Source organism: Polyergus mexicanus, unplaced genomic scaffold (genome assembly GCF_030449975.1).
Source record: "Polyergus mexicanus isolate NDT 795.1 unplaced genomic scaffold, iyPolMexi1.0 SCAF_15, whole genome shotgun sequence".
Classification (NCBI taxonomy): domain Eukaryota; kingdom Metazoa; phylum Arthropoda; class Insecta; order Hymenoptera; family Formicidae; genus Polyergus; species Polyergus mexicanus.
Genome location: NW_027223335.1, coordinates 255330 through 283122, shown reverse-complemented (window position 1 = coordinate 283122; position 27793 = coordinate 255330). Strand labels below are relative to the sequence as shown.

The following is a 27793-nucleotide window of genomic DNA, read 5'->3' as shown; positions in this document are numbered from 1 at the left end:
GATATTTTTTGATATCTTCAATTTTAAGAAAACTATTTTTTTCTCTTTTTGTATATTATAAATATATTAAATATTTAGTTAATTTAGAGGTACACTGCAAAAAAAAAAATATTATTCTATAATTTTTTTTATAAGGTATCTACATTATATATATATATGTCATTTGACGTTTAATTTTTATTTCTAAATCGAGTTTTACCGTCATTAGGAATTTATCGGGGAAGAAATTGAAAACGAAACGGAAGAATTATTGTTTGACGTTCATTAATTCTCTCGTGCAATTAAGGTGTCTGCTCGCGAACGTGAATAGTTTTCTAATTATTCTCTGTATTGTCCAGATTCCTGCGATCGAAAGCAGCGTGAATATTCCTCTAAACCTTGTGTCAGATGATCTGCAGGAAATGAAAACGAGAACTGCTGACGTGCATAAATTACGACGCCAACAGCACTCTTAGATTTAAGCGATTGATAAACGCAGAAAAACTGTAATACACGCGGAAGACATTTTAAATATTGCGCACCGTTTTACACCGCTATTGAAACTCAATTATGCGTTTTGCATTTCGCAGCCACGTTACGTATATTATTTATACAATATTCAAAATTAACGCGAGAAATAAAATGTAAAATTTTTAAGTCAATGTATAACAAAGATATTTTTACATTATAAACAAATCAACATCATTCCATGTTTCCTCTCTCCAGATCGTAAAAGATTTTATGAGATATGTATAAAACATGAGATGCTTGAGAAAGGGAACATTAATATGCCGGAGCATGTGTACATATATGTAAAAATGTTGCTGTGAAGTTTAAAAGTTTTAAGTAAGCTACGATAGAATATCTTTCACTCGCTTGAAATGTTCCGAATGAAAGAAAAATGTATTTTTAGGTAATCAAAACTCGATGCCACAAAAGGACTTAAGGTTACGCCAGACCGGTGGCCTTAGAAATTCCACCGCTTCTTCAGGATCGTCGCAGGATATTCGCGACGCGACGTCCAGTTCGAGACGGCCTGCTAGCTATGTACATCCCTCTCAACTTCCTCAAAGGTGTGAGCTGTATTAATATAAATTATAAACGTGTAAAATTCTATTTGTCCAAAAAGTCAATTTTTTTTCAACAGATGTGAAACTTAGTTGTCAGTTTCTTGGATTAGCGAACAGATTAAAAAAAGGCAGTTCCCTTTTTATAGAGATTAATAAAGATTTTATAGACCTTTATATTGATACAAATTTTTTATACATAGAATTTTATTCTACAATTATGAGTTATAATAAATTCTCTTTGACGGCTGTGTTTCATATTTTAGCTATTAGGTGTACAACTTTGCTTCCGCCGTTTTCCTATAGATGGCTTTAGCGATAAGTAGTGGTCGAAATAAATAGATCATAGACGTCATGCGATAAACTTGGGCATCTGTCAACATAACCCCATAGAAACATTAGTCGATTTGTGTCTGCATTATAAAGTTATTCTCTATTGAAAATGTCAGTTTACCAGCCAAATTCTCGTCATTTGCGGGAGGTTTTAATTTTCTGCTTCAATATGAAGAAATCTGCGGCTGAGGCTCATCGAATGCTCTCAAATACTTATGGTGAAGCCGCTATTAGTGAAAGAACGTGTCGTGAGTGGTTTCAACGCTTCAAGAACGGTGATTTTCACGTCGAAGACCGGCATAGCGGTGGAAGAGAGAAGGTTTTCGAAGATGCAGAATTGGAGGCATTATTTAATGAAGACTCGAGTCAAAGTCAAAAAGAATTGGCACGATCATTGGGAGTGACTCAACAAGCAATTTCAAAATGCCTCATAAATGTATAACCAGTTTTTTACAATAAAGCCTCGAATTTCGGAAAAAAAAAACGGCGGAAGCAAAGTTGTACACCTAATATATTTTTAAAAATTTAAATATCTTTTTATCTTTTAATTATCTTTCGTTTCAGAAGATCCGTCCATTATCAGTCAACGGGCTCTTTGCATTCGGATAGTCCGAGTAGTAGTAGTGTTTCTCCGGTGCCATCGCCAAGCCCTAGGGCTACACCATTGCCTGTAGCCAGGTAAGAAATCTAATTAACTTGACGTATATATATAAATTCACTGTAAAAATTACATTATTCGCATTTTACGCCGTAAAGTAGAAACCAAGCCAGGAATTCCTAATGCTAATATAAATCCATTTACGTAAATCAATTCCAATTCAATTGCAGCAATTGAAATTATATTAATGATTATTATTTGCACTTGTATTAATTGTACATTGCGTATATAAGCGCAACAAGTATACGCATGTATGTATGTGCTTTAACATTATCGCCACCAGTAATGTACCTCTGTTAATTAGTACTGATTTATTTCGATGTACTTATTACCAGGGTTGAGAAAGTGACTTTATAAAAGTAACTCGTTACCGTTACCGTTATTTTTTCTAAAAAGTAACTCGTTACCGTTACTCGTTACCAATTTTAAAAAGTAACTCGTTACCGTTACAGTTACTAAAAAGTAACGAGTCGTTACAATTTCCGTTACTTTTTTACAATACAAACTAATAAATTATTTTGCATAAGAAAAACTTTTAAAAAATTGTAAGCAAGATTTCATTCAAGGTTTATTACAAAATAAATGATTAAATTTTATCGAAATTCTTTATTAATTTTTAATAAAATTTGTTATCATCATTTAAATGCCCTCTTTGTGGTGTTAATACAGAGCCACCGATGCTAAACATTCTTTCTACGGATGCACTGCTTGGTAGAGCTGTATTATATTTAATAAAAAGTTTTTTAAGTTTTGGATAGTCGTTTAACATTTCTATATTACAATTATTTGATTTTAAAAACCGTTGCAATTCTTCTTGTTCAGATTCATTTTGCACCGTTTTTTGCTCAAAAATGAAAAAATCATCGCGATCGTCAGATTTTCCAGCTTTTGAAGAATTTTCAGTTGATCGGATTCCCAATAAATCCTCCAAGTAATTTTCAGCACGTTTTCTTTTTTTCCGGTTAACCAGTTTAACTTAAATTTTGGATGCAAACATGCTGCTATTATTAATTCTTTTGTTTCAAATATTGTAAGAAATTTAAAATCAAATATAGTAAATTAAGCGACATTGTTTGTTTTATTGAAATTAATACTTTTGAATCAATAGTTTAAAATAAAATAATATTTTTCAATTAAATCCTTATTTAAAATTAAATAACATATGTATTAATCAAATTAATAAGTTACCTTTTATTTAAACCTTGCTGAATAGCTTCAACTAATGAATGGCAATCTATAAGGTCAGATTTATTAAGATTTTCTAATTTTCGTTGCAAGGTACTTAGAACTGGTAGTAAATGAGAGCTCTGCTTTTCCGAAAAGATAAAGCTCTCATTGGATATCGCGCGTCGCGTCATCGCACTGGTCTGCAAGAGCCATAAGTTGATCAATCACATTCAAGCATTTTTACAACATAATAAGAATGCTAATTGGTCGATTTGCTTACGGCTTTACGGTTAAGATAAAAATTTTATCACGCACAATAGCAAGAATAATATCTTAAATAAATCAAAAAATTTGAAAAAAGTAACGATAAAAGTAACTGTTAAATTCGTTACTCGTTACCGAAAAATGTAACGAAGTTACTTTTTCCGTTACAAATAAAATTTGTAACGCCATTACCGTTACAGTTACCGAAAAAAAGTAACTGTAACGGTAACGGCGTTACAAGTAACGCGTTACTTCCCAACCCTGCTTATTACGATGCGTAATTGTTATGCATGGCGCTGTTGTACGAGAACAGAATTCGATGTCTTAGATCGCCCACGGCAAGATCAAATGGACCGCCGCAAAGTAGCTTAAGAAGAGCGAAGAGATGGTCGTCCACCGGCGATTTTACACACTCTCCGCATAACCAGGGAAGCAATTCCCAGCTCGTCGGCACCAGGTTAGCTCCCGGCTAATAATGTAACAGTAAAACGCACCGTTCGCTTGCTATTTGTGATTTTGTTCACATCTCACTGATTACACGCGAGTTGAATTTTTTTGTTAAACGCGTAGCCAGTTTTCTTACTCTCTTTCTCGGGCGATTTTCTCGTGAAAGCCATCGATCGCCTCTCGCGTTTCATCAGCTAGCAGATTATATTATCGCCTCATCTTTTACAAGCTGTTCTGCTCTTTTCTTATACTAATATATTTTTCACAATACATTGAAACAATTGATTATTGTTTCTTTTTATTTTAATTGTTAATAATATATTCATTTCAAAACACCTGTGAAAATCTAAATTTGTGGATATCTCGCGATAGGCAGAACAATTCGATGGTAAATTCTTATAATTAAAGATCTTAGTATGCAAAAATGAAATAAATCTACAATATGCGAAGTCTATTTTGAGATTACTCTGATTATGACGTCGTATCTAAATTGGTATTCATTATAATTATAGATTTAACGAGCATTAGCGAGCATTTTGTTAGAAAAGAAACGAGATTCAGCACCGTTGTTCTTTTGAAAAAAAATTTGCTCGAAGCACGTCAAATCGGTAAAGAATCTTCTTGTCGATCCGTCAAACAAAGCAAGAAAACGATCGCATTAGAACACAATTCTCTGCCTTTCTCTTTTTCCTTCTTGTTTTGTTTTTTTTTTTTTTGCACCGCATGGTTTTCGTTTGCATTTTCATTCATTATAGATTGTCTGCGTCTACCAAGTCCCTGTTCAACCTGTTTAAGCCACCGGCGATGAACAACGTCAAGCACGGGTAAATAATACCAAGTATAATAATTTTAGAAGAAATATATGTACATGTGTAAATTTGTATGTTCGTACTTTCCTTTGGCTTTATGCACCTGCATTTAGGCGACCCACGTGCTGCTCGCCCGCCGATGCACGTGCGCATCGGGACAGCCTTAAGATGCAATTTCGTCTTTTGGCAGGTGAGCATGCACGGCAAAACCTCGCTTAATACGGACGCGAGTTGAATGCACGTGTAGTATTCCCCCTGCGAATTATCATATCATATACATCTGTATGATATGTAATCTGTGGGATATACGATCAGCGGCGGTTGATCCCAAAGCTCGTGGAATGAACGGCGGTTTACCTGTTTATGAATAAACAACTGGAATTTTATGACATGTTGCAAAGAAGAGTTCATAAATTTAAGTAACGCTAATATCACTATTAAATGCTTATACTAATTATTATTAACAAAAGGTTTGCTAACTTTGAGAATTTAAAATTCATACCATAACTTCTATCTCAATATTTTGTTAAGATTTTATTGAAATTGCAATGCTCTGTATTTTTAAAGTACAATATACAGGGTGGTCCTCGTAACGGTCGCCACGATTTTTAAGGCACTTACAATAATCTGACATAAAAAAGTTTCAAGCAAAAGTTGTGTGGCTTCAAGGGGGCCATAAGATGGTGACAATGATTTGACCTTGGAAAATCATTTGAAGGTCATGTGAAGGTCAACTTTAAAATCTTAAATAGAAACCCCCATTTTTTATTTAGTATTCTTGTAGCTGACATCGAGAGCTTGCCAAAACGCTATAACAAAGTATTTTTTTATTGAGTACTTTTTGAGTTATTTTATATTTTAATCTGACATATATTTTGATATAAAAAATTAAATATCTCGTAAAATATTTAGTTTTTGATAATCTTACCGTAATACTTCTACGTACAGAATAATGAGACAAATCAATTAGTATAAAAAAAAAATTGTTTTTAAGAAAATTATTTACAATGTATTTTTTTAAACAATTATTTGTTTTTTTTTGGCACAATTAATTTGTCTTATTATTCTGTACATAGAAGTATTACGGTAAAATGATCGAAAACTGAATACTTTACGAAATATTTTATTTTTTATATCAAAATATGTCAGATTATAATATAAAATAGCTCAAAAAGTACTTAATAAAAAAATACTTTGTTATAGCGTTTTGGAAAGATCTCGATGTCAGCTACAAGAATACTAAATAAAAAATGGGGGTTTCCATTTAAGATTTTAAAGTTGACCTTCACATGACCTTCAAATGATTTTCCAAGGTCAAATCATTGTCACCATCTTATGGCCCCCTTGAAGCCACACAACTTTTGTTTGAAACTTTTTTATGTCACATTATTGTAAGTGCCTTAAAAATCGTGGCAACCGTTATGAGGACCACCATGAGGACTATATAAATGGCATTCACACCCTACACGTTATTTTTCCTTGTAGTTCGTAGATGATGAATGAAAGATCCTTCGAGAATGTATAAAAATAGATCAGTGTTTTTCGTATTTATAACTTCTATGATTTAAACAATAAAGAATTTGCTTATGCTAACAAGTACTGACTTCTAATTCGCTTACCAATTCGTCGAACGTGTTGCGAGGAATGCCCGTTAAACGGGAAGTTACCGTGTGCCGCACGCGTTTGCGCTGTACATAGCATAGCACGTATTATCGCTGTATTGACATGCCGTTAATTATCGCGATACGTGTTATATTCGACCTTCAATTTCATGCGTGCAAACATCGCGCCGGTATGATGTATGAGATTTTCTTATGAGATCGTGGAACTTTTAGCATGTCAAAAGTACATTAGTTTAAAGAGGCGTGCATACCTGATGTGAAGTGTGAAAGTTACATTTTAAATTTAAATGCCACGCCTGAAATTGTTTGATGTCGGATCTAAAGTGCGGTCAAAGCTAATCGCTGGTTTTCTAAACGCATTCTCATAGAACTGATATGGTTATTCAATATTTTAACGATATTTCTATAAAATATTCATATGATTATTCGCGATTATTTAAGAAATTTATGCTTAAAATCAGCAAAAATTTTAATAATTAGTATCAAAATATTCGATAGTGTTATTCATTTGGTAATAAAAAACTAATACACGTAAAATCGTCTTGTATCGTAATTACGATATTTCTCTTGCGAATAAAATAGACAGGATAAAGTTGAAGAAGAATAAAATAGCAATAGCGCAATTCTGATATGATTTCGTAATATGTCTACGTTGAAGGTATAGGTATGTGTATATTTCGCATGATTTGAACAGGATTGATATACAAATTTATAGATTATATTTAAAAAATTATGAAAAATATTTTCTAAAAGAAATAGAATTTTGATAATCCAGCAAAATTTATAATTATACATATTGATACGATTTATTTGTGAATCGAAGAATTTTCGAGAGCAAATTTCAAGCTACGTCGTTTTTCACTGACGTTTCCGGCGTGTTCGTGATACCGTGACGCGCGTCGTACGCGCACCAGGAAACGCATGTTCGTGCAACGGCGAGAGTCGCGATTCACTTTCTTTTCGTTAACGCAATAGCGTGTTTCGCACTAGGACGCTAAATAAACCGCGTGATCCCCCTATCGTACCTGTTGCCTTCCCGCATCGTTCAACGTCAAAAATGTATTCGGAAGTATTTTGTCCCTTGTTTGCTCGTTGCATTATTGCAGGCGGGCACGACAAGAACTTCATTTAAATATATCGATCAGATCGAATCATAGATATATGGACCGTTTATTTTGAAAGTGGTGTAAGTCCTTTTTTTAAAAAAATTAGATATGACGTAATTTATGCTTAATTTAGTGTAAACTTTTTGTTTATAACTAGTTAGTATTTAATATCTTAAAAAATGCCAATGCTTTGTTCAATTTAAAATTGGCCGGTAAAAGAAATTGCGTAACCATTGATTATGAAAGTGGTGCAAGTCCAATTTCCATCACGATGCCAGGCCTATTACATACGAAAAATATAAGGATACGCAGCAGCTATTACCTTATATACCTCCTGTGTATCATGAATATTTCAAAACACTGCCACATGAAGAGCATAAATAATTAATAATACCAATATCTTGTGTTGAGTTTAACAATATATAAATATAATTAACGTTCAAAATAAAAAATATTAATTCTATTTTATTTCTTGTTATTATTTATAAAGAAAATTGGATTAATATGAAATATATTTTAAGTGATATTTGTTATTTAAAAATTGAAATTAAATGATATTTACAATTGACTAATTATGAAAGTGGCGTAAGTCCATTTGCAGCCTGGAAATATATATTATTTTAGTTAAATTCGCCTAAAAGAAATTTATATAATCAAATTACATATTGATAAATTAGTACAAACATTCCCAGACTTCACATAATTAACCTATATTTTTTAATTGTCAGATCCGCTAACATTTAATTTTCTCGAAACAAAAGAAAATGGACTTGCACCACTTTCAAAATAAACGGTCCATATCATGAAAGTTTATAAATACGCTAGTTTTTTTTTTTTTTTTTTTTACGTGACGATTCATCTCATTGTCAGAGAGAAATATGCTTATTTTTAATATTAGAATTATATAATCGGAGAAAATATTATATTCTAATCTTATATAATGAATAGTTTGAATTTCTCTCATATATTACATATATAACATTTTTGACACCACAGATATTGAGTTTGAATTAATAAATGATTTTATATATAACTTATATTCGCAAACATTATAATAAATGTGGAAGGAAAACATCAAATTCTTATTTTAAAACGAAAAATTTAGTCAAGGTGTCCTTCGTTTGCATCGCATTGATTTGCTTTGCTGCATCTACTGCTGCATCTTTTCTTTAAATATATGCTTTACACTACGAGAGAAACTTGGAGAAACAGGATCGTTGCCATCAGAATAGAGATCGAGAAATTTGTAGAAACGTGTTTTATGAGCTAAAATACTAAAATTAATTAAAAGATTTGCATTTGCGCGAAAAGAGCGCCGTTTACTCGCAGCTTTACGAAGCGATCCTCCTCGTTCCCAATCGAGTCGATCGTTAAAACGAGGTCTGAAAGAACTTGAGTTAATCCTACTCGGGACGAGCAGACATCGAGTGTGTAACATCAAAAGTATGAAAAAAGAATGCAAAGTGACGTAACGCGGCGCAACACGCCTCGCGAAGTAATAAAGCCGATCTCATTGCCCGCGTGAATCATTCGTCGTGTTTACCAGACCACATCGACACGGAAAGTCTGACGAATTCTCTCAGTCTAGCGCGAGCAGTGCGATCAACGAGTACGGTCGGTCTCTGTGAATTTTCGAACAAAAATCCGCGAAGCTTTCTCGTGGGAATTCGCACGAAGTGAAGAACAGATCGCCATTATTTGCGACAGAACGTGAGAAAAAAAAAAAAAGAGCAAATTGTTTCGTTTCCCGGGATCGTATTCTTGTAACTATATATAAGTTAGAAATCATATTAAATAAAAGAAATTTTTCTCAAAATTTCTCTCTTGCAAATCATGGTTTGATAAAAAAAAAAAAAAAAAAAAAATGGAGATAATAATATCGAGAATGCGAAGTAAATTCAAATTAATTGAATCATATTCCATCTGAGAATTTGTTTTTCTCTGCAAAATATTTAAAAGTATCTTCCCACTTTAAATTTTCCCGTAAAACGCAATTAAAATTAAAACACGATATAATCCGTCCTAAGATACAACTAGGACTTGAATAATAACGAGCGAGAGATAAATGTAAAAACGAGCGATCTTTTCGCAGCACCAGAGATATGCAGTACAACGAGGAGGAGGGCACCGTTCGCATGTATTTACGCGGCCGACCGGTCGTCCTTTACGTCCCTACGTTCATGATAGAATCCTACGATCTTCACAAAGTCAGCACACCGCCGCAGAGTAAATTGAAGCTCGACTGGGTCTACGGATACCGGGGCCGAGACTGCCGTAGTAATTTATACCTGCTGCCGACTGGCGAGATCGTATACTTTGTCGCGGCGGTTGTCGTTTTGTACAACATGGAGGAACACAGTCAGAGGCATTATTTAGGCCATACGGACGACGTAAAGTGGTGAGCGAGAAATTAAAAAGAAAGCGATAAATATATTATGGACAAATTTGGCCGACAAGTATATGTAAAAAAAAAAAAAAACAGCCATGTAAAAATATATTCTATATACAGAATTTCTTTCATATATTTTATATTTTAAATTATTTTATTTGAGTTTAAGCTTTATTTCAATGAAATCATAATAGAAAGATGTGTTTAATGTTTCTTTCTTTCTTTATAATGTTAGGTAAGAAATAAAGAAACACACGAATTCTTTATTAATCTGTTGCATATGAAAAAGGGAATTTTACGGGCAATCTACAGATTTTATATATTAAATAATATTATTTTGATATTATTAAATAATATTAATTTGATATTTTTCGTTACAGCTTGGCGATTCATCCTAATAAAATGATCGTCGCGACGGGACAGGTGTGCGGAACGGATCGTCGAGATGCTATGGTAAAATATCATGGAACAAAAAAAATAAAAGAAATAAAGAACATTCTAATTATTGTATATGTAATTTTGTAGCTAAATTGCGATGCAATAAAAATATCTCGATATCTTGAATTTTAGCCGCACATTAGAATATGGAATTCTGTGAGCCTAACGACTCTTAGCGTGATTGGCAATGGCGAATTCGACGGATCGATTTGCTGTCTATCGTTTTCCAAGGCTGACGGTGGAAATTTTCTATGCGCCATCGACGAGACCTCCGATCACAATATATCGATCTGGGACTGGCAGAAGAGCGACCGTGGCACCAAAGTGACGGAAACTAAGGTACGCGACAAACACGCAACAATACGACACGCACGTAACGATCGTAACGACGCGATAAAAAATTCTTGTGACACACACACACACACACACACACACACACACACACACACACGCATATATAGGGTGTTCCATTTTAATCTCCTCAGGCAAATATCTCAAAAACCAAGCCCGGAAGAGAAAAATGTTTCAGACAAAAGTTGTTTGGTTTCGAGGGGGCCATAAGATGGTGACAATGATTTGACCTTGGAAAATCATTTGAAGGTCATGTGAAGGTCAACTTTAAAATCTTAAATGGAAACCCCCATTTTTTATTTAGTATTCTTGTAGCTGACATCGAGAGCTTTCCAAAACACTATAATAAAGTATCTTTTTATTAAGTACTTTTTGAGTTATTTTATATTTTAATCTGACATATTTGGATATAAAAAATTAAATATCTCGTAAAATATTTAGTTTTCGATAATCTTACCGTAATACTTCTATGTACAGAATAATGAGACAAATCAATTAGTATAAAAAAAAAATTGTTTTTAAGAAAATTATTTACAATGTATTTTTTTAAACAATTATTTGTTTTTTTTTTTTGACACTAATTAATTTGTCTTATTATTCTGTACATAGAAGTATTACGGTAAAATTATCGAAAACTGAATATTTTACGAAATATTTTATTTTTTATATCAAAATATGTCCGATTAAAATATAAAATAACTCAAAAAGTACTTAATGAAAAAATACTTTATTATAGTGTTTTGGAAAGCTCTCGATGTCAGCTACAAGAATTCTAAATAAAAAACGGGGGTTTCCATTTAAGATTTTAAAGTTGACCTTCATATGACCTTCAAATGATTTTCCAAGGTCAAACCAATGGTACCATCTTATGGCCCCCTCGAAATCAAACAACTTTTGTCTGAAACATTTTTCTCTTTCGGGCTTGGTTTTTGAGATATTTGCCTGAGGAGATTAAAATGGGACACCCTGTATATGTATACCTATCGCGTATATAACATCGCGAATATAATGACGATTCGCGTATATTCTGGCCGGAAGCAGACTATTTAACGGCCAATGACTGCCGATTGCAGTGCTCTGTCGACACGGTGGTTTGCGCCGAATGGCATCCGTTGGAACGAAATCAGATCGTCTCCTGCGGAAAAGGACACGTGTCGTTCTGGTCCTTGGACAATGGTGGTATGTTGTACAAACGTATGGGCGTCTTTGAGAGCAGGGATAAACCCAGGTACGTCACCTGCGTCGCTTTCAATCAAAACGGCGATGTTCTCACCGGCGACAGCAATGGCAACATCATCGTTTGGGCTCGAGGTAGTTTCTATAGCAATCATAATTCCTCGTAATAAACCTCGTTAATTTCTTATTAGAACAAAATACAAACAAAGTATCTTGATTTCAAAAATATTATAAATATAGACAAAAAGACTTGTTATAATGATTAAATTATTTATTTATTTATTTTTTTTTTTTTCAAAATAAAGATTATTTTTTAATAATATTTCTGCTTATTTATAAAGTCTAAAGTTTTATTTCATGTTTCGATATTTGTTTTATGTTGCAATATATAGGCACTAATACAATCTCAAGGCTCGTGAGGAATCTCCACGAAGGATCAATTTTCTCAATATGTGTTCTAAAGAATGGGAATATTATCACGGGAGGCGGAAAGGACGGTCGAATTTTACATTTTGACGCATCCTTGAATCTGACTGGAGAAGATGCCCAGGCAAGTCCTAGAGAAACTTGATATTAAACTTAAGACATAAAATGCACGCTTGTTCAGTTTTATTTGTACACGATATTTTCTTATGGTGTAAAATAAAAAAGGATTGCCATTTATTTGATAGATCGAGGATCATTTTGGAGGAATTCGTACGCTCTCGGAAGGAAGGGGCACTCAGTTGTTAGTCGGCACGACGAGAAATTGCATTCTCGTCGGCGACGTTGAAATGGGTTTCAATCCAGCTATGCTAGGCCACGCCGAAGAGGTTTGGGGACTTGCGGCTCATCCGACTTTGCCACAGTTTGCGACCGCGGGACACGACAGATTATTACAGATGTGGGACAGTCTGAGTCATACCGTAGTATGGAGCAAAGACATCGGGGTATATAATCTTTATCTATTAAATAAAATAGAGAGCATGTAAACAATTTTAAAAAATAAAGATAGGAAAATATTTTTTAACTAATACATATAGAATAAATTACGAAATATCTGCCATTTCTAGAAATTAATATTTTGAAAAAATGCAATTTGCTTAATAAAATCAAATACGAGACTTATAATAAAAACTCAATATATATATATATATATTTTTTTTTAATTTATAAATAATATATAGAATAAAATAATATAATCAAAATTGTTGACTTTTATGCTTTATCTAGGAACAAGTACAAAGTATCGCTTTCTCACCGGATGGCAATATCATAGTTGTCGGTTGTGTGTCCGGGAAATGGCTGGCTATTGATAGTGAAACACGGGAATTGTACACACATCACAGCGATGGTTCAGAGCCTATTCAGGTACACAATGCCTCATTGCGAATTACAAATTGCTTCAAAATCAATTTCTGTGGAAATAACTTGATGATGTTTTTAATTAAAACATATATATACGAGTATAACGAATGTATGATTGAAATTTATGATGGAAAGTCAATTTCGCATCTTATTTCATCGTGATTTTCAGATCGTTCAATTCTCACCCGATGGTACTTTGCTCGCACTCGGCTCTAGAGATAATTACATTTATATCTATCAAGTAAATGAAGATGCGACCAAGTACAGCCGCGTCGGACGTTGTATGGTAAGTTCTTAATGTTATTCGTATCTTACTATTGTACATATCGATAATATTTTTTCTATATTCTATGAATAAAATATTTTTCAATCAAGTTATTATTTTATTAAAGATAATAATCGTGTAGTTTATATAAGTTTAATGTTACATTTCAACCAAAATTTATATTTCATATCCGTATAATGTCGTTTTATAATTTCTAATATATTATCATAAAAATTATTATTTCTTTAATACTTTCTTTTATACTATAAAATCGCGATATATCTCATCTTAATTAAAATTTTTTTTTTATTATAACATGCTTGATACTACTTATATACGTTGTAAATAAAAATATTAAATGTAAGTACATACTTATCTCTTTATAATAAATCATTAATTATCTCTATTAACGACTCATTAGCTTTAATAAAACAACGTTAACAAAGATATAATATTACTATCGATTATACTTGCTTCCATTGTTAAAAAAAATGAATCATTTTTTCTATTCTGGATTGTATATATTACATCATTAACAAATGATCGTTTGTAGATAATTATTATAAAGGCTATAAATACAATATATGTATATAGCATTATCTGTAGATATAATTTTTAGAACTAGTAATATAAATGCGATGAAATATGTTTTATCAGCAAATGTTTGATCGCCAAACCTTACGTGATGATACCTTAATGATACCTACTGAATACCATTCTTTTCCATTTTTAGCCAAAGCGGATTCGAAGGCACGGAGTAAGGCCATTTGAAAACGTAGAAAGGACATCGCGTTGCGCACGAAATCGCTTTAAATAAATGCAATTTTTTGTAGAATAGCGCAATGCGATGCACCTATTTATTCTCACACACGAATAGAATAACGTCAATTGGCTAAATTTTTATCTGATTTCTTAGCACCCGCACGCATCTTTAATCACTGCTTATATGATAGATAATAGGATTGTACCGTAGTTTATCATAACATTATGTAATATTAATAATTATATAACATTAATTATTTAGTATTTTATAGAGCAATAAAAGAACGCAAGACATGCTCGCAATTTATTATATTGGGTGATTGCATAAGTTCGTGCCCGATTTAAATATAAACTTCAATAGATTATATTTTAGAGATAACACTTTTATTAATCAATTATATAGTCTCCATTCTTTTCTACAATGGTTTTCCAACCATCTATAAGCTTGTCGATTCCATTTTTGAAGAAAGAACTTGATTTTTCTTGAAAAAAGTTTCTAAGGTGGTTTTCGACAGCTTCCTCGGAATTGAGATTCTTGCCATTTAAACTATTCTGCAAAGACCGGAACGGATAAAAATCTGAAGGCGCAATATCTGGAGAATATGGCAGGTGCTGCAGAATTTCCCATTGCGATTCCTGCAGTTTTCCTGCAGCTTATTCCTTTCAGTCAGGAGACGCGGCACCCACGTATCAAGCTTGGAAATGTATCCAAGCTTTTTTAAATGACGAAAAGCGGTTGAATTATCGATGTTCAACCTCTCAGCAATATCCTCAGTTGTAATCCTTGGGTTTCTTTCCACTAAGGCATGCACAATGTCATCATCGATGCCAGAAGGCCGTCCAGAGCGGGGTTGATCCTCCATGTTGAAATCACCATTTCGAAATCTGCCAAACCACTTTTTGACTGTTCGGAGAGCAGAAGCGCGGTCCAAATAAACGCTTTGAATATTTTTTTGTGCAATCCCAACACTCACGCCTTTCCGAAATTCATATAGCATTACGTGCCGCAAATGCACCTTTCGTTCTCCATTTTTAACGATTTCTCTTATGCACAAATGGACTTATCTGAACAATGTCTGACGCTAAATTGACATAAGACAACATCATCTATTCGGCGTAAGCAACAATTACCACACGAAAACAATAAAACTCCGCCATGCAGCAACTTAATGCCATCTATGAAAATCGGGCACGAACTTATGCAATCATCCAATATGTGTATGCAATAGCGTATATAAACCTATGGATTCTCTTTCATTTCAGGGACACTCGAGTTTTATAAGTCATCTGGACTGGTCCGTAGATGGTCAGTACCTACGTAGTAACAGCGGAGATTATGAATTGCTCTATTGTGAGTAAAATTATTTTTAATAAAATTTTTATCGAATTAAGCACAACTTATGACAAATTAAAATAAAATAAGAAGAGAGGAAAAGAAGATAGTTAAAGAAATAGGAATCGGAAAAAATAATTATAATTATATATAAAAATACTATATTGGACACTTATATATTTTATATATTTCTGGAGTAAGCAAAACTTTCCGTTAAAAATATTTAACTTTTTTGTGCAATTATTGCATTATTCTAGTTTGAAAGGTCTTCTTTGAAATTTGGAATTTTTGATTTCTATGCTGTATCCCGCAGACTCTTTTCACTTGGTTAATTTAAATTTTCCATATGTACATCTGTTGCATTATTCTGTTTCTGAAAATTTTTATAAATATTGCGAATTTATAATTATTATTTATCTAATTATTATTAAATTATTATTTGTAGAAAATGTACCGATAATTACAATATAAAAAAAAATTTTTCTTGAAAGAATAAGAAAAAATATTGCAGTTTATATCAATTAAAGAGAGAAAGAAAGATACAATGTTTACTTGATTATGCATACTTGAGATAAATTTAATAATCAGGATAAATTTTTATAATTTACAGGGAATCCAGGCGTGTGTCGTCAAATACCGCAATCTTCAATGTTAAGGAACGTTGATTGGGCAACTCATACCTGCGTAATATCGTTCGAGACAATAGGTATTTGGCCGGAAGGTGCCGATGGCACTGACGTAAATAATTGCACGCGAAGTAGCGACGGCAAACTCTTAGCTACGGGTGACGATTTTGGAAAAGTCAAGTTATTTTCTCATCCGGCATGTCAGCCGAAGGTAGCGTATCTAAATTATTTTATGTTATGTGCTCGCATAAAATCTTTAAACTTTAGTACTCGTGTACTTTATTAATCTCAAGACTGTTAATACGCATTAAATTGCATTAATATATATATGTATATTATCCAAATAAAATTTTTAATTGTTTTTTCAGTCACTATATCATTCTTATGGCGGTCATTCGAGTCATGTGACAAACGTCTCATTTCTGCAAGATGATTCCCGATTAGTATCGACTGGCGGTGCTGATACTAGCGTTCTTCAATGGATAGTTAATTAAGAAAACCGCCAAGAGCGATTAATTCCTACAAGTGCACTTCAAAATCGAAGAAGAGAAAAGAATGTCGTCGCGCCGCTTAGAATTAAAGATATCGCGCGATCTACTTAATTGCGACGATGAGCACATTGTGGCTTCTATGTTCTTAAAAAGATCGAGAATAGGATTATCCTGACGCTTCGATTTTCCAACATTAGGATAGTGTCCGCTGCACGATTTGCTTAATCGTGATGAAGACTCCGGTTTTTTTTTTTTTAAGCGGATTCTATCTATTTGAAGATGGAATCGATCTTTCACGCCTCAATTTTTGATGGTAACTTTGTCATTGGTGGAAAATATTCAAATATGTTTTTCATACATATATTTCACTCATACATACATTTTTCATAAAACATCTCAATGCTCCATGTACGAATGCGTTTCCTTTTCGTATCATTGTATGTGATAGCACCAATGTAATATTTCTCATACCATTGTATCTGACATGCACAACATTAATGGACAAGTGCCTCTGCACGATCAACACGGATACTCTGAGAGCGATGGAGCAGTATTTTTTGTTAATATATATTGCGACAATTTTTGTTAATTTTATTAATTAAAGCAAAGATTCTTATATACAACGCTTTGCTGATTTATCTCTACGTTTAGAAAAAGAGAGAGAGAGAGTCTCTTCATTTTTTGCAAATGTACTGTTACTCTGTTATTTTCGTACCAAAAAAAATTTTTTTTTTATCGGTAATTGACAATAATTTCGAAAATTGTCGATTCAATAACGTAAAATAATTCGGTTTTATTTTTAGTTGATTTCATATGCATACACACAAAGCTCCTAGCAAATGATCTTTGAATGTTTCCAAATAATACGTAAATAGATGTATTTTTTTTTTTTTTTTTTTTTCATGAAAGTATGCGTGCATGTATGCAGTATGTCGTGCATTAATCAGCGAGTAGAGATTTTGAAACATAGAAGTTATTATAAAATATCAAACAAGAGATATGATCGAATTTTATTTGAAACCTAAAATTAAACATATGTTTGTTTAAAAGTATAAAATTTCTCTGAAATTTCTTTAAATATTTTATTTCATATATATGTAAAACCAGGAGTGAGAGAGAGAAATAAACTATTCCTTCAAAAATTATAAATAGAATATTTTAAAAAATGTGCATGTATCATTTATAATTATGCGCGACATACTTGTATGCATGTACATATATGCGTAATATTCTTAAAATCAAACTAAATATCTTAAATATGTTTACGCGCGCAATTATGCGATGTCACGAAAGACGCTACGATGAATCTCGAGCAGAGAAGCGTGCGCTTTTTCGTAGGGAACGTACGAAAGCAACTCATCGTGAAGGAAGAAGGACCAAGACTTTTCACGATCAAAAGAAGGAAAAACCTTTCTAATGCGAAGGGCCCCATGAATGGCCCCCCGAAAAATCTCGCAAAACGATTCACAGTGCCGTAATATGCCGTCCAATAGGAAAATGTATGCAGCATAGTTCGTAATTCGATATATGCTTTTGACGCGGCGAAACTGTCATGACAAATCGGAACAATAATTATGATTGAAACAGATTAAGTTGCGCATAGAAAAAGGAAAAAAAAATAAAACTGAAGATTAAAAAATATGTACTTTTCGAGCCTGTATGACGAATGTATATATGATACCTTCTCTGCTTTTTCCCCTTTTTGGCAAGAACTATTTTACCAAAGTATAATAAAGAGCAAGAGAGAAAATAATCACTTCTTATTTTCACTCGTCGTCAGCGTGTAAAGTATATCTATATATTTTATTTATGTCACGGTAAGATGTGCGTGTATGCGTATATATTATGTATGTACCGTCAATAGATAATAAATCATCTTCAAGACGTCATAAGACGTTTAATTTGAAAATAATTGTATGAAAAAGGATAACCCAACTTTACATACGTATTAACATAATATAAGAGTTATTATAATGTTAAGGCAGCTTCAGATATACATGGTAAAATATTTGCAATAAATAGCAGTAGGTTCAATCGCTAAATTGTAGCAGATTGGCATTAACTATGTCCGCAATAAGTTTATGTTCTGTTGATAAAAATTGCAGACGGCAGATTGATAACAGAAATTGAGCAGATCTGTTTCATAACCGTCTAAATAATATATCAATCTATAGAGTCTTTTCTTTCTTATCGATACTATTTATTTTATATTTACTTCACTTATATTTAACTAGATACTTTCATTATTTTATTAAACTAAATTATCTAAAACTTTTTATTATAATTATTCCCTAATAGTGCCCTAATATTGTTCCCGTCTGCATATCTATTAAATCTTCGCAAGAGAATGATTTTTGTGAATATTTAGAAAGAATTTCAAATTAGGAATTGATATTCTAGATCAGAGATTCACGTTAAATAGAAAAATTTCAGACTGATTTTAAAAATACTTAATTAATTATGCATCGTTAACTAAGTTCAATTAAATTAGGCAATAATTAAAGCTGATTATGATTGTAGATCCGGAAAGTGTTTCTGTACCACTTATAAATATTTAAAATTAATTTATATTACAACTTTGAATTTTTTGTTCGATTATAAATTTTAGAGGAATGATAATAACGGATCATCTTCTAAATGGAATGACATTTTCATTAATAAAGCTTTTAAATTTTATTTATTTTAATGATTGTTAAAAAGCTCAACATTACGGTTTCGACGCTGAATTTATTATTTTATCTCGTTAATCCGAACAATTTTAATCGCTAAATTAAATATGAACTTGATATTTTTCTTTTCGCGCGAGTTGTAAAAATAATCGCTGCAAAATTTCGAATTTGTCATAAATATTCAAATGACAATTTTTTGGTACGCGACACACGTTGGGGAAAATACGATACTAAATGCATTTGAAATCGAAAGCGATGAACGCGCAGTCATTTAATGCCGATCCGTTAAATCTCAAGGCCCTAAGAAGAAACGAAATGAAAGAAATACGGCGAAAAAGGTCAAGGTTGCGTGGGAATGAAAGCGTATCCCAGTTCGCGTAACGAATTTTCCAATTTGATTGCGTCGCATTCAAAAAGCCGTCTTAATCGAATCCTTTTCGCGTCGAGCACTTCTTCGCGGCTAGGTTTACTTCCCGAGCACGTGACTTCCTTCCGTGAATGATGTAAATTTTTAGAGACACATACTGTATCGATAATCACTTCCGCTTCGCTCGCTTTCTTTGGCCTAGAGTCAAAGGTTTATACCATGACAATATCATTAATAATTTTTACAATTGTTTAATTTAACTAGAGAAACATATATAATGTATAAAAACATTAAATATTTAATATAAATAAATACATAATTATTAAATAAAACCTTTAAAATGTCTACGTAGATTTTTGAAAAATGACCGAATATATATAAATGAAAAAATTGTCATTTTTAGCCACCTTGAAATAAATATTAAATTAACAAATATTAATCTGTCAAATTTTTCCTTTTCTATCGATAACGTTCGCTTCGTCATATTTCGCAAATGTTGGAACAAATAATTGTTTTAAAATCAATACATGTACGATGAATATTAAATTAAAAAACGCCAAATTTGCGAAAAATGAAACGGAATAACCTCGAGACATCGTGGCAGAATTGAAATACGTTGATTATAAAATTTATATTCATGCGATAGAGAAACTTACAATATCGTTCGCGTAACGATCGGCACCTGGACTTGTTTGCGCCCAGCATCAAGCGACATTTCTTTATACAATTATAAAAATAAATATCTAATCCGGTGAGAGTTTGAGACAACCTGGCGGAGGATTTCATGACGCTTACTTCGGCACGTTCATTTCGAAGGGGACCCCCGAAGTCACTTTCGAAAATAACTTCGTTTACAAGAACGACAGGATTCGACTTCGCTCGCTTATAAATAATCTCGCTTTGTTCGTCGACTGTGTTGCCAACAGTCATGCCAACTGAAAACTTCGTTCCCCTCGCATTTGCTGCGCGTTTTATGACGATTTGCTCTCTTCGTCAACGAATATTCGACGATATTATGCGTTAATTAATCTTTTGCATTAGCAAAACGTACAAAGGACGCGTATATAAGAATTCTTAAGCAGGAAACAATTTTCTAGAACAAGATTAAATAGATTACAAAAAATAATAATTTTGAAATAATCAACTATTTTTGAATCCACAAAATCATATCTTATTTTTAAACGTAGATTCAGTACCTTTTAATTTATTTTATCACGATAGAAATCATGTATCATGAACAGAAAATACAATATATATATAAAAACGTCTACAAAATATCATTAAGATCATTAGTGCGTTAAGGATATTTCAGAAATCAATTTTATGCGTATCGTTTATTATATAACATTATTTTCAAAGAGAAAATAGTTATTTATAATCTCTGTCGTAATAATTATTTCCAATGCACAATGTTTGAAAACGACAATGAACGACAACGCGCAATGTCGGAGGGGGAGATTCGTTATGTACCAATAAAGATCGTTTATTTTTCGATCGGTGCAAACGAGATTGCGCACGCAAAAAAAAAAAAATGACGACGACGTGACGTCGTTACACTTCTCAGATTTAATTCGAGTCGATGGAGGCGGTCTGCCGAGCAGCTTCGAAACAACACGCCGCCGTCTCGTCGAGCATTTAAGAACTTCTGGTATCCGCTTGGCCGTTCGGTCGTTCGAATCATCGATCATGCTTAATTGTATCCATCGTCCGCATCGCCGATATTACCCTGTCATGCGCTAATATATTATGCACGTTTATCGATCGAACGTATACAAATAACGTAGCGGTGGGAAAGAAGAAGGAGAGAGAAAGACACTACATTGAGAAAATATCAAACAGTCGTTTATCGACGGGGCGATTGTGCCAATTGAGAGAGACGAAATTAATCGACGCATTGCGTCGCAAGAAATGAGACGAAAAAGTGTACTCGGAGATGACGTCACGATTGTGCTCCGATTCGTGCGAATTTCAGATTCGATAATCTTACGATAATTCGAGCTCATTACTAGAAATTAAAGAATACATTTTTTTTTTTTTTTTTTAATAGCAATAATTTCTTTTATTTTCTGCGATATAAGAAAGTCTCGGTGCGATTATATTGTATAAGCAAGCTCATTTTATTGATTTCCTATCTCCGAATGAAAAGAATTGTACTTGTTAATTCGAATCGATTAAAACCGATGTAACTGCGAGTGATCGTCAATTGTAGATAAATTATTACAAGCAAACACACACAACCCAGACAGCACAAAACATCCTCAGGATCATCCTGAATATGTCCAGGACGGTTCAGGACATTTGTAGGATGTTTTAAGATATTATTATAAATATATTTATAAAAGTTTAATATGCATACATAATTATTTTTAGTTGTGTTGGCTATTTTATATAATTTAGAAATCTTAAGTATTATAATAAGTATTAATGTCCTATAAATGTCCACTGGATAACCCCTGGATGTCTGTAGGATATATCTGCCCTGTCTATTATATTGGATGTCTTTTGGATTTCCAGAGGACATATACATGTGCAATTAATTGTTAACGTTAATTTCGTTTAATATTACTAATTGAATTTGATGCGCACATTTTCATATATCCAAAATTATTATTTATTTAATATTTCATGAGAAATGTTACTGTTCGCAACATTCCAAAAACTTTACAAACAATAGTATTCAATGGCTAGTTCGTTTGTTTACCGCTATGCGACACGCGAACTCGTATTTGAGATTTGGTCATGAGAATTATATAAAGCTTGCAAAGAGCAACTGACAGGAAATTACAAATGTAATTATTTTCTATCAGTTCAATTTCTGATGTAATCCCAACATAGGGAATTCAGATATTGGATTGTTTAGAAAATATTACACAATTCAAACCCGGGAGCCAAACCTAAAATATTCATGTACAGCACGAAAGCCTCAAATATTAAAGAACGGTGAACTATTTTTAATATTAGATTTTTAATATTGGCAGTAAATAACAAAACATAATTTTAATTTATATCTAAATTTTAAAATTTGCTCCTTGAAACATACGAAAAATATCTCTAACATATCCTATAAAAATCCTTAGGATGTTCCACAGGATCTCCCTGGATTCTCCAGAGGTTAATATACGGCTATCATTTACTCTTCCTCAGGACATCCAGAGGAGATCTGAGGATTACAATGGGATATCCTGAGGATATCCTACATGTATGTCCTGGATGCCCTTTGGACGTCCTAAGGACATCCTTGTGCTGTCTGGGAAATATTATATATTTTCGAATATTATAAATAATCGTGAGTTTTTTTTTTTTTTGCAAAATAAAGATGCAAAATCTTCGTTGAAAACTATATTTGGTTGTTATTTAAATTATTTTATTACATATAATTATTCTCTTTAAATTGTCTTTAGTACAAGATTGTGTGATAAATGTGAGACACGTAGGGTTCATCGAAATTGTGTTGAAATTTTAATACTCGATTCTAACGATGCGGAAAGTTAAACACGGCATGTCGAGTGATACGAGGGAATATGTATAGAATCAGAGCGGAAACGACAGTGAAAATCTTGCGAAACCAAACGAAAGTATACGCCTAGAAGACAATTCCATCGTTTCGTCAATGTTCTCGCTCAGCGCTCATGACACAGATAGCCCGAAAAATTGGGAAATGTATTTAAATACGATACTCTCTTTAAGATGCGCAATCCTATCCGTGTAGTATAATCGTTGAGCAATAGTTTTCTAATTAATTTTGATAACTCTTTTGCAACAAATCGCAATAATGCACAAAATGTTTTATTATATTGTAGTTTTCGTAATTAGATTACCCATTGTTTTAAATTAAATTAAAATCACAACTTAACGGTCCGCGGCATATGATATTTATATAGGATCAAGAAGCGGCATTATGCAGGTTTAATTCACATTAGCACGCGGCCGAAACAAAGCGCTCGCCTTTCGTCAATTCATTTACCGAGATATGGAACGAGGCAGTTAACGGCGCATACGGGTTGAGCGATAAAAATGGTTTCCCGGTCAAAGCTGTGTTCAGCCAGTCGGAAGGAGAAGTAGCCGTTTCCCACGACAAAGGGTCGATTACATCGAACCCGCTCGAGCTTTAAAGCAACTCTCGTTCTCGCTCCGTGTACGTGTGTTTATCCACAATCGCGCGTGTGTCGATGCGTATACGTGAACACACGCGAACGTATTTAAAGGTGTATTCATACGAGGAAGATTTTCCTTCTTAATCATTTTCTTATTTTAATTTATCTGAGAATAAACGTTTTTTATATTTTTATGTAGAACGTAAAATCAATTTATTTTAATATCTAATAGAACGCAATGTAAATATTTATTTACTTATTTTAATTATCATTAAAATAAGCAAACATAAGAATCTCACATTTTGCAAAAAAAACTACACGCAATAAAGATATATAATAAATATATCTATATGACATATGAATTTCGTGTAGATTAATTTTGTGGATATACCTTTAAATTACATTTACATATATTGCTAAAATTATTCTTATATATTCGTCAACAATTTGTTTCCTATTTATTTATCTTAAGCTTTTTCGCAACTTGATAAACTTTTCTCTTCGCATCTAGTCGAGATTTATTTCTTACGGTTTACGTATGTATAATTCTCAAATTTGTCAGTGCAAATCCTGCTTAAAGAATGAGTCGAGCAATCTACTCAGGGAAAGTGCTGTCCTACTTGCGCGCCCACCACCATCGTACACATCGCCGTACCATAGTGTTCTACCGTTGCTAGTGTGTAGGTAGTTGCAACGAACAAACGCACCTATGCGAAGCACTCGTTTAGGACGCCTTTATGTAATCGAGCGTGTAACGCGGCGCAAGCGTGTCGCAAGATTTCATGAATGAATCGTGTGACTCGTGTATCGGCACGTCCTCGAAACCGATCGGCGATAGCGAGGAGGAATCCTTACCTCGGTGAAACATCGTCGCGAACATACGTTAGTGACAGACTTTTCGCTAAGTGAAAATATTGTACATATATTTAACTTCGTTGATAATTTTTTTTTACAACGACAATTAAAAATATTAAATTATTATTAAATTATATTAAAAATTATATTAAAAATTATATTAAATTATATTAAATTATATTAAAAGTATTAAATTTATATCGTTTATATTATTATACAATACATACAATTAAAAATCGAGATCTGCTCAAATAATTCAAGATTACTAAGAATCCAGACTTGATAGCTCGTAAATATCGAATACTCAATATTTCTGATCAAAAAAAATTATTCATATGCGCGCTACGAGAAAAAGAATGTCTCGAGATCTTTTCCGCAATCTTCTCACTTTATTTATATTTGCGGCTAAGCCTTTGTATTATCGCTACTCTAATCACAGGTCACTGTTGCAGTCGCGTAATCTGTGTATCCATTTCACACGATGCAAAATAATATTTTTTCGAATTAATACACGAGTAAAGGTATGCCGGGTGCAACGAAATAAATGCGCATACAGCCGCAGTATACTCCGCTTAAGTTCAATCTTACAAGACAACTTACGAAACTTGACGGAGACACGGTTGTCCCGCTTTCCCGAGAATCAGACGACCGGTTTTTTTGCCTTATTCCGGGAAAACCTGTTGGCACGCGGAATGGAACAAAAAGATTTTCGAGGAAGAAAAACGGAGAAAGTTCCGTCAATTAATTAACCGCTGACAGACGGAATCGTTTTGATCGGGTACGTGTGATTCAATCAATATATCGTTGCAACTTTTATAGAATAAATATTTAGATGCGTATTATTTTTCTTAACGATGTTTCTTGTTTTCTTATACAGTGTTTTTTGAGAATCTAAAGTATTATTTATCTCTTTGAAAGCAAAAAATACTAAAAATATCACGAAAAAATTATGAATTAATTTATTTTTATTTTTTGTTTTTATATTGGATGATTGCATAAGTTCATGCCCGATTTTCATAGATGGCATTAAGTTACTGCATGGCAAAGTTCTATTGTTTTCGTTTGGTAATTGTTGCTTACACCGAATAGATGACGTTGTCTTATGTCAATTTAGCGTCAGATATTGTTCAGATAAGTCCATTTGTGCATAAGAGAAATCATTTAAAATGGAGAACGAAAAGGTGCATTTGCGGCATGTAATGCTATATGAATTTCGGAAAGGCGTGAGTGTTGGGATTGCACAAAAAAATATTCAAAGCGTTTATTTGGACCGCGCTCCTGCTCTCCGAACAGTCAAAAAGTGGTTTGGCAGATTTCGAAATGGTGATTTCAACATGGAGGATCAACCCCGCTCTGGACGGCCTTCTGGCATCGATGATGACATTGTGCATGCCTTAGTGGAAAGAAACCCAAGGATTACAACTGAGGATATTGCTGAGAGGCTGAACATCGATAATTCAACCGCTTTTCGTTATTTAAAAAAGCTTGGATACATTTCCAAGCTTGATACGTGGGTGCCGCATCTCCTGACTGAAAGGAACAAGCTGCAGGAAAACTGCAGGAGTCGCAATGGGAAACTCTGCAGCACCCGCCATATTCTCCAGATATTGCGCCTTCAGATTTTTATCCGTTCCTGTCTTTGCAGAATAGTTTAAATGGCAAGAATCTCAATTCCGAGGAAGCTGTCGAAAACCACCTTAGAAACTTTTTTCAAGAAAAACCAAGTTCTTTCTTCAAAAATGGAATCGACAAGCTTATAGATCGTTGGAAAACCATTGTAGAAAAGAATGGAGACTATATAATTGATTAATAAAAGTATTATCTCTAAAATATAATCTATTGAAGTTTATATTTAAATCGGGCACAAACTTATGCAATCACTCAATATATTCTAAGATGTGCAACTTCTATAGTTAATATGAAATATCCTATACATTTGTTTTTTAAATGCTCTATTTACTACTAAATATGTAGTAAGAATACGATACATTAATGTCAGTTAAGGTAGTAGCACTCTTAATTTTGAGATAACTTTAATTGATTCTATCATCTCTTAGAAAAGCTCACTACCTTCTTCGCCGTAATTTTCATATAGATGCATACAATTTAACAATAAATAAAATGATTAATTGATAAATAAAATGAAATCGATCGATTTAGAACTTAATTACAAAATTATTTTCCAATTATTTTTTGATAAAGTAAACTATTGAAAATATGATGGTTCAACATGGTTACATGGTGAATTTTGTCCGGTATAATGCAATCGTTTTTGCAAACGAATAGCCATTAAAGAAGAAAGTTAATGCGACTTTTGTATTTTTAAATATTCAATCCTTAATATATATTATTAACGTTCAACGGCACAGATATCGCGACGCGTATCGTATGCATAAAACGCAAATGAAGCTTTAATATTCCTCTTTCTTTTTGTCGCTCACGTCGTAAAATTATTGCATATCACTTGTTGTTTGGCAGTATGCATAATTACTTGAAATACGGGACGAAATCGTCGCAGTAATTAAACAGCTCCTTTCTCCGTGCTGCAGAGACGAATAATTAACTATATATGGAAAGCCCGCAATAATTATACGGTGCACGAAACGATGCAACGTTAAATCTCGCGTGTGAAACGTCGAATCGCGCGATTCCTATCACATCTCCATCTTGACACTTTCTTCTCAACATTGTGCCAGTTTATGCAACCGCGCCAGTTTTCGTTTCAATGGAGATACGACGAAGATGAGCTATTATTCCTGTAACCGACGTAATTAGCACGTTGTTTGCGCAAAGAATTAAACGCATCGATTGCATGTTGAAATAAATGTGACATAGAAAATATTACAAAGGAAAATCACTTCAGTTAGAAAATATAATATATTAAAAAGAACAATGCCTTCAATAACAAGAAATTAATAATCTTCGCAATATATGTCATTAGAAATTAAAGGATGTTTGCTTAAAATTAAACGAGTTTAAAAAATATACAAAAATTTTTAACGATGGATATTTTCGTGAAATAACTATATAATCGTCTACATAAATATACATACACCTGAAGTTCTGTCTTTAATAAATATATCGATTACGATAAAATTTTTTATTCAATCTATATAAATCGATTTAAAAATCTTGTTACAAAGAGTTGATCCACATTTTATATTTAAACTCTGCAATT

At 32.9% G+C, this 27793-nt stretch overlaps 2 protein-coding genes across 8 annotated transcripts in view; one reads left to right on the top strand and one right to left on the bottom strand.

Moving 5' to 3' along the window:
- Nucleotides 1–18843, top strand: part of LOC138939806 (echinoderm microtubule-associated protein-like 2) — a 48615-nt gene extending 29772 nt beyond the window's left edge. For 3 of the 7 annotated variants that reach the window (XM_070307999.1, XM_070307997.1, XM_070307996.1), the window contains exons 4-19: nucleotides 893–1052; nucleotides 1944–2057; nucleotides 3797–3925; nucleotides 4671–4739; nucleotides 9545–9850; nucleotides 10222–10294; nucleotides 10412–10618; nucleotides 11704–11941; nucleotides 12199–12356; nucleotides 12478–12735; nucleotides 13019–13156; nucleotides 13323–13439; nucleotides 14152–14175; nucleotides 15444–15531; nucleotides 16124–16350; nucleotides 16508–18842. In XM_070307999.1, coding sequence (XP_070164100.1) covers nucleotides 893–1052; nucleotides 1944–2057; nucleotides 3797–3925; nucleotides 4671–4739; nucleotides 9545–9850; nucleotides 10222–10294; nucleotides 10412–10618; nucleotides 11704–11941; nucleotides 12199–12356; nucleotides 12478–12735; nucleotides 13019–13156; nucleotides 13323–13439; nucleotides 14152–14175; nucleotides 15444–15531; nucleotides 16124–16350; nucleotides 16508–16633 — 2432 coding nt within the window. In that variant the 3' untranslated portion in view covers nucleotides 16634–18842. Of the gene's footprint in view, nucleotides 1–892; nucleotides 1053–1943; nucleotides 2058–3796; nucleotides 3926–4670; nucleotides 4740–9544; nucleotides 9851–10221; nucleotides 10295–10411; nucleotides 10619–11703; nucleotides 11942–12198; nucleotides 12357–12477; nucleotides 12736–13018; nucleotides 13157–13322; nucleotides 13440–14151; nucleotides 14176–15443; nucleotides 15532–16123; nucleotides 16351–16507 lie in introns of all 7 variants that reach the window. The other 4 variants (XM_070307998.1, XM_070308001.1, XM_070308000.1 and 1 more) reach the window with 4 other exon arrangements.
- LOC138939809 (uncharacterized) overlaps nucleotides 1–27793 on the bottom strand; it is a 187735-nt gene that overhangs the window by 34554 nt on the left and 125388 nt on the right. The gene's annotated exons all lie outside the window — the stretch shown is intronic.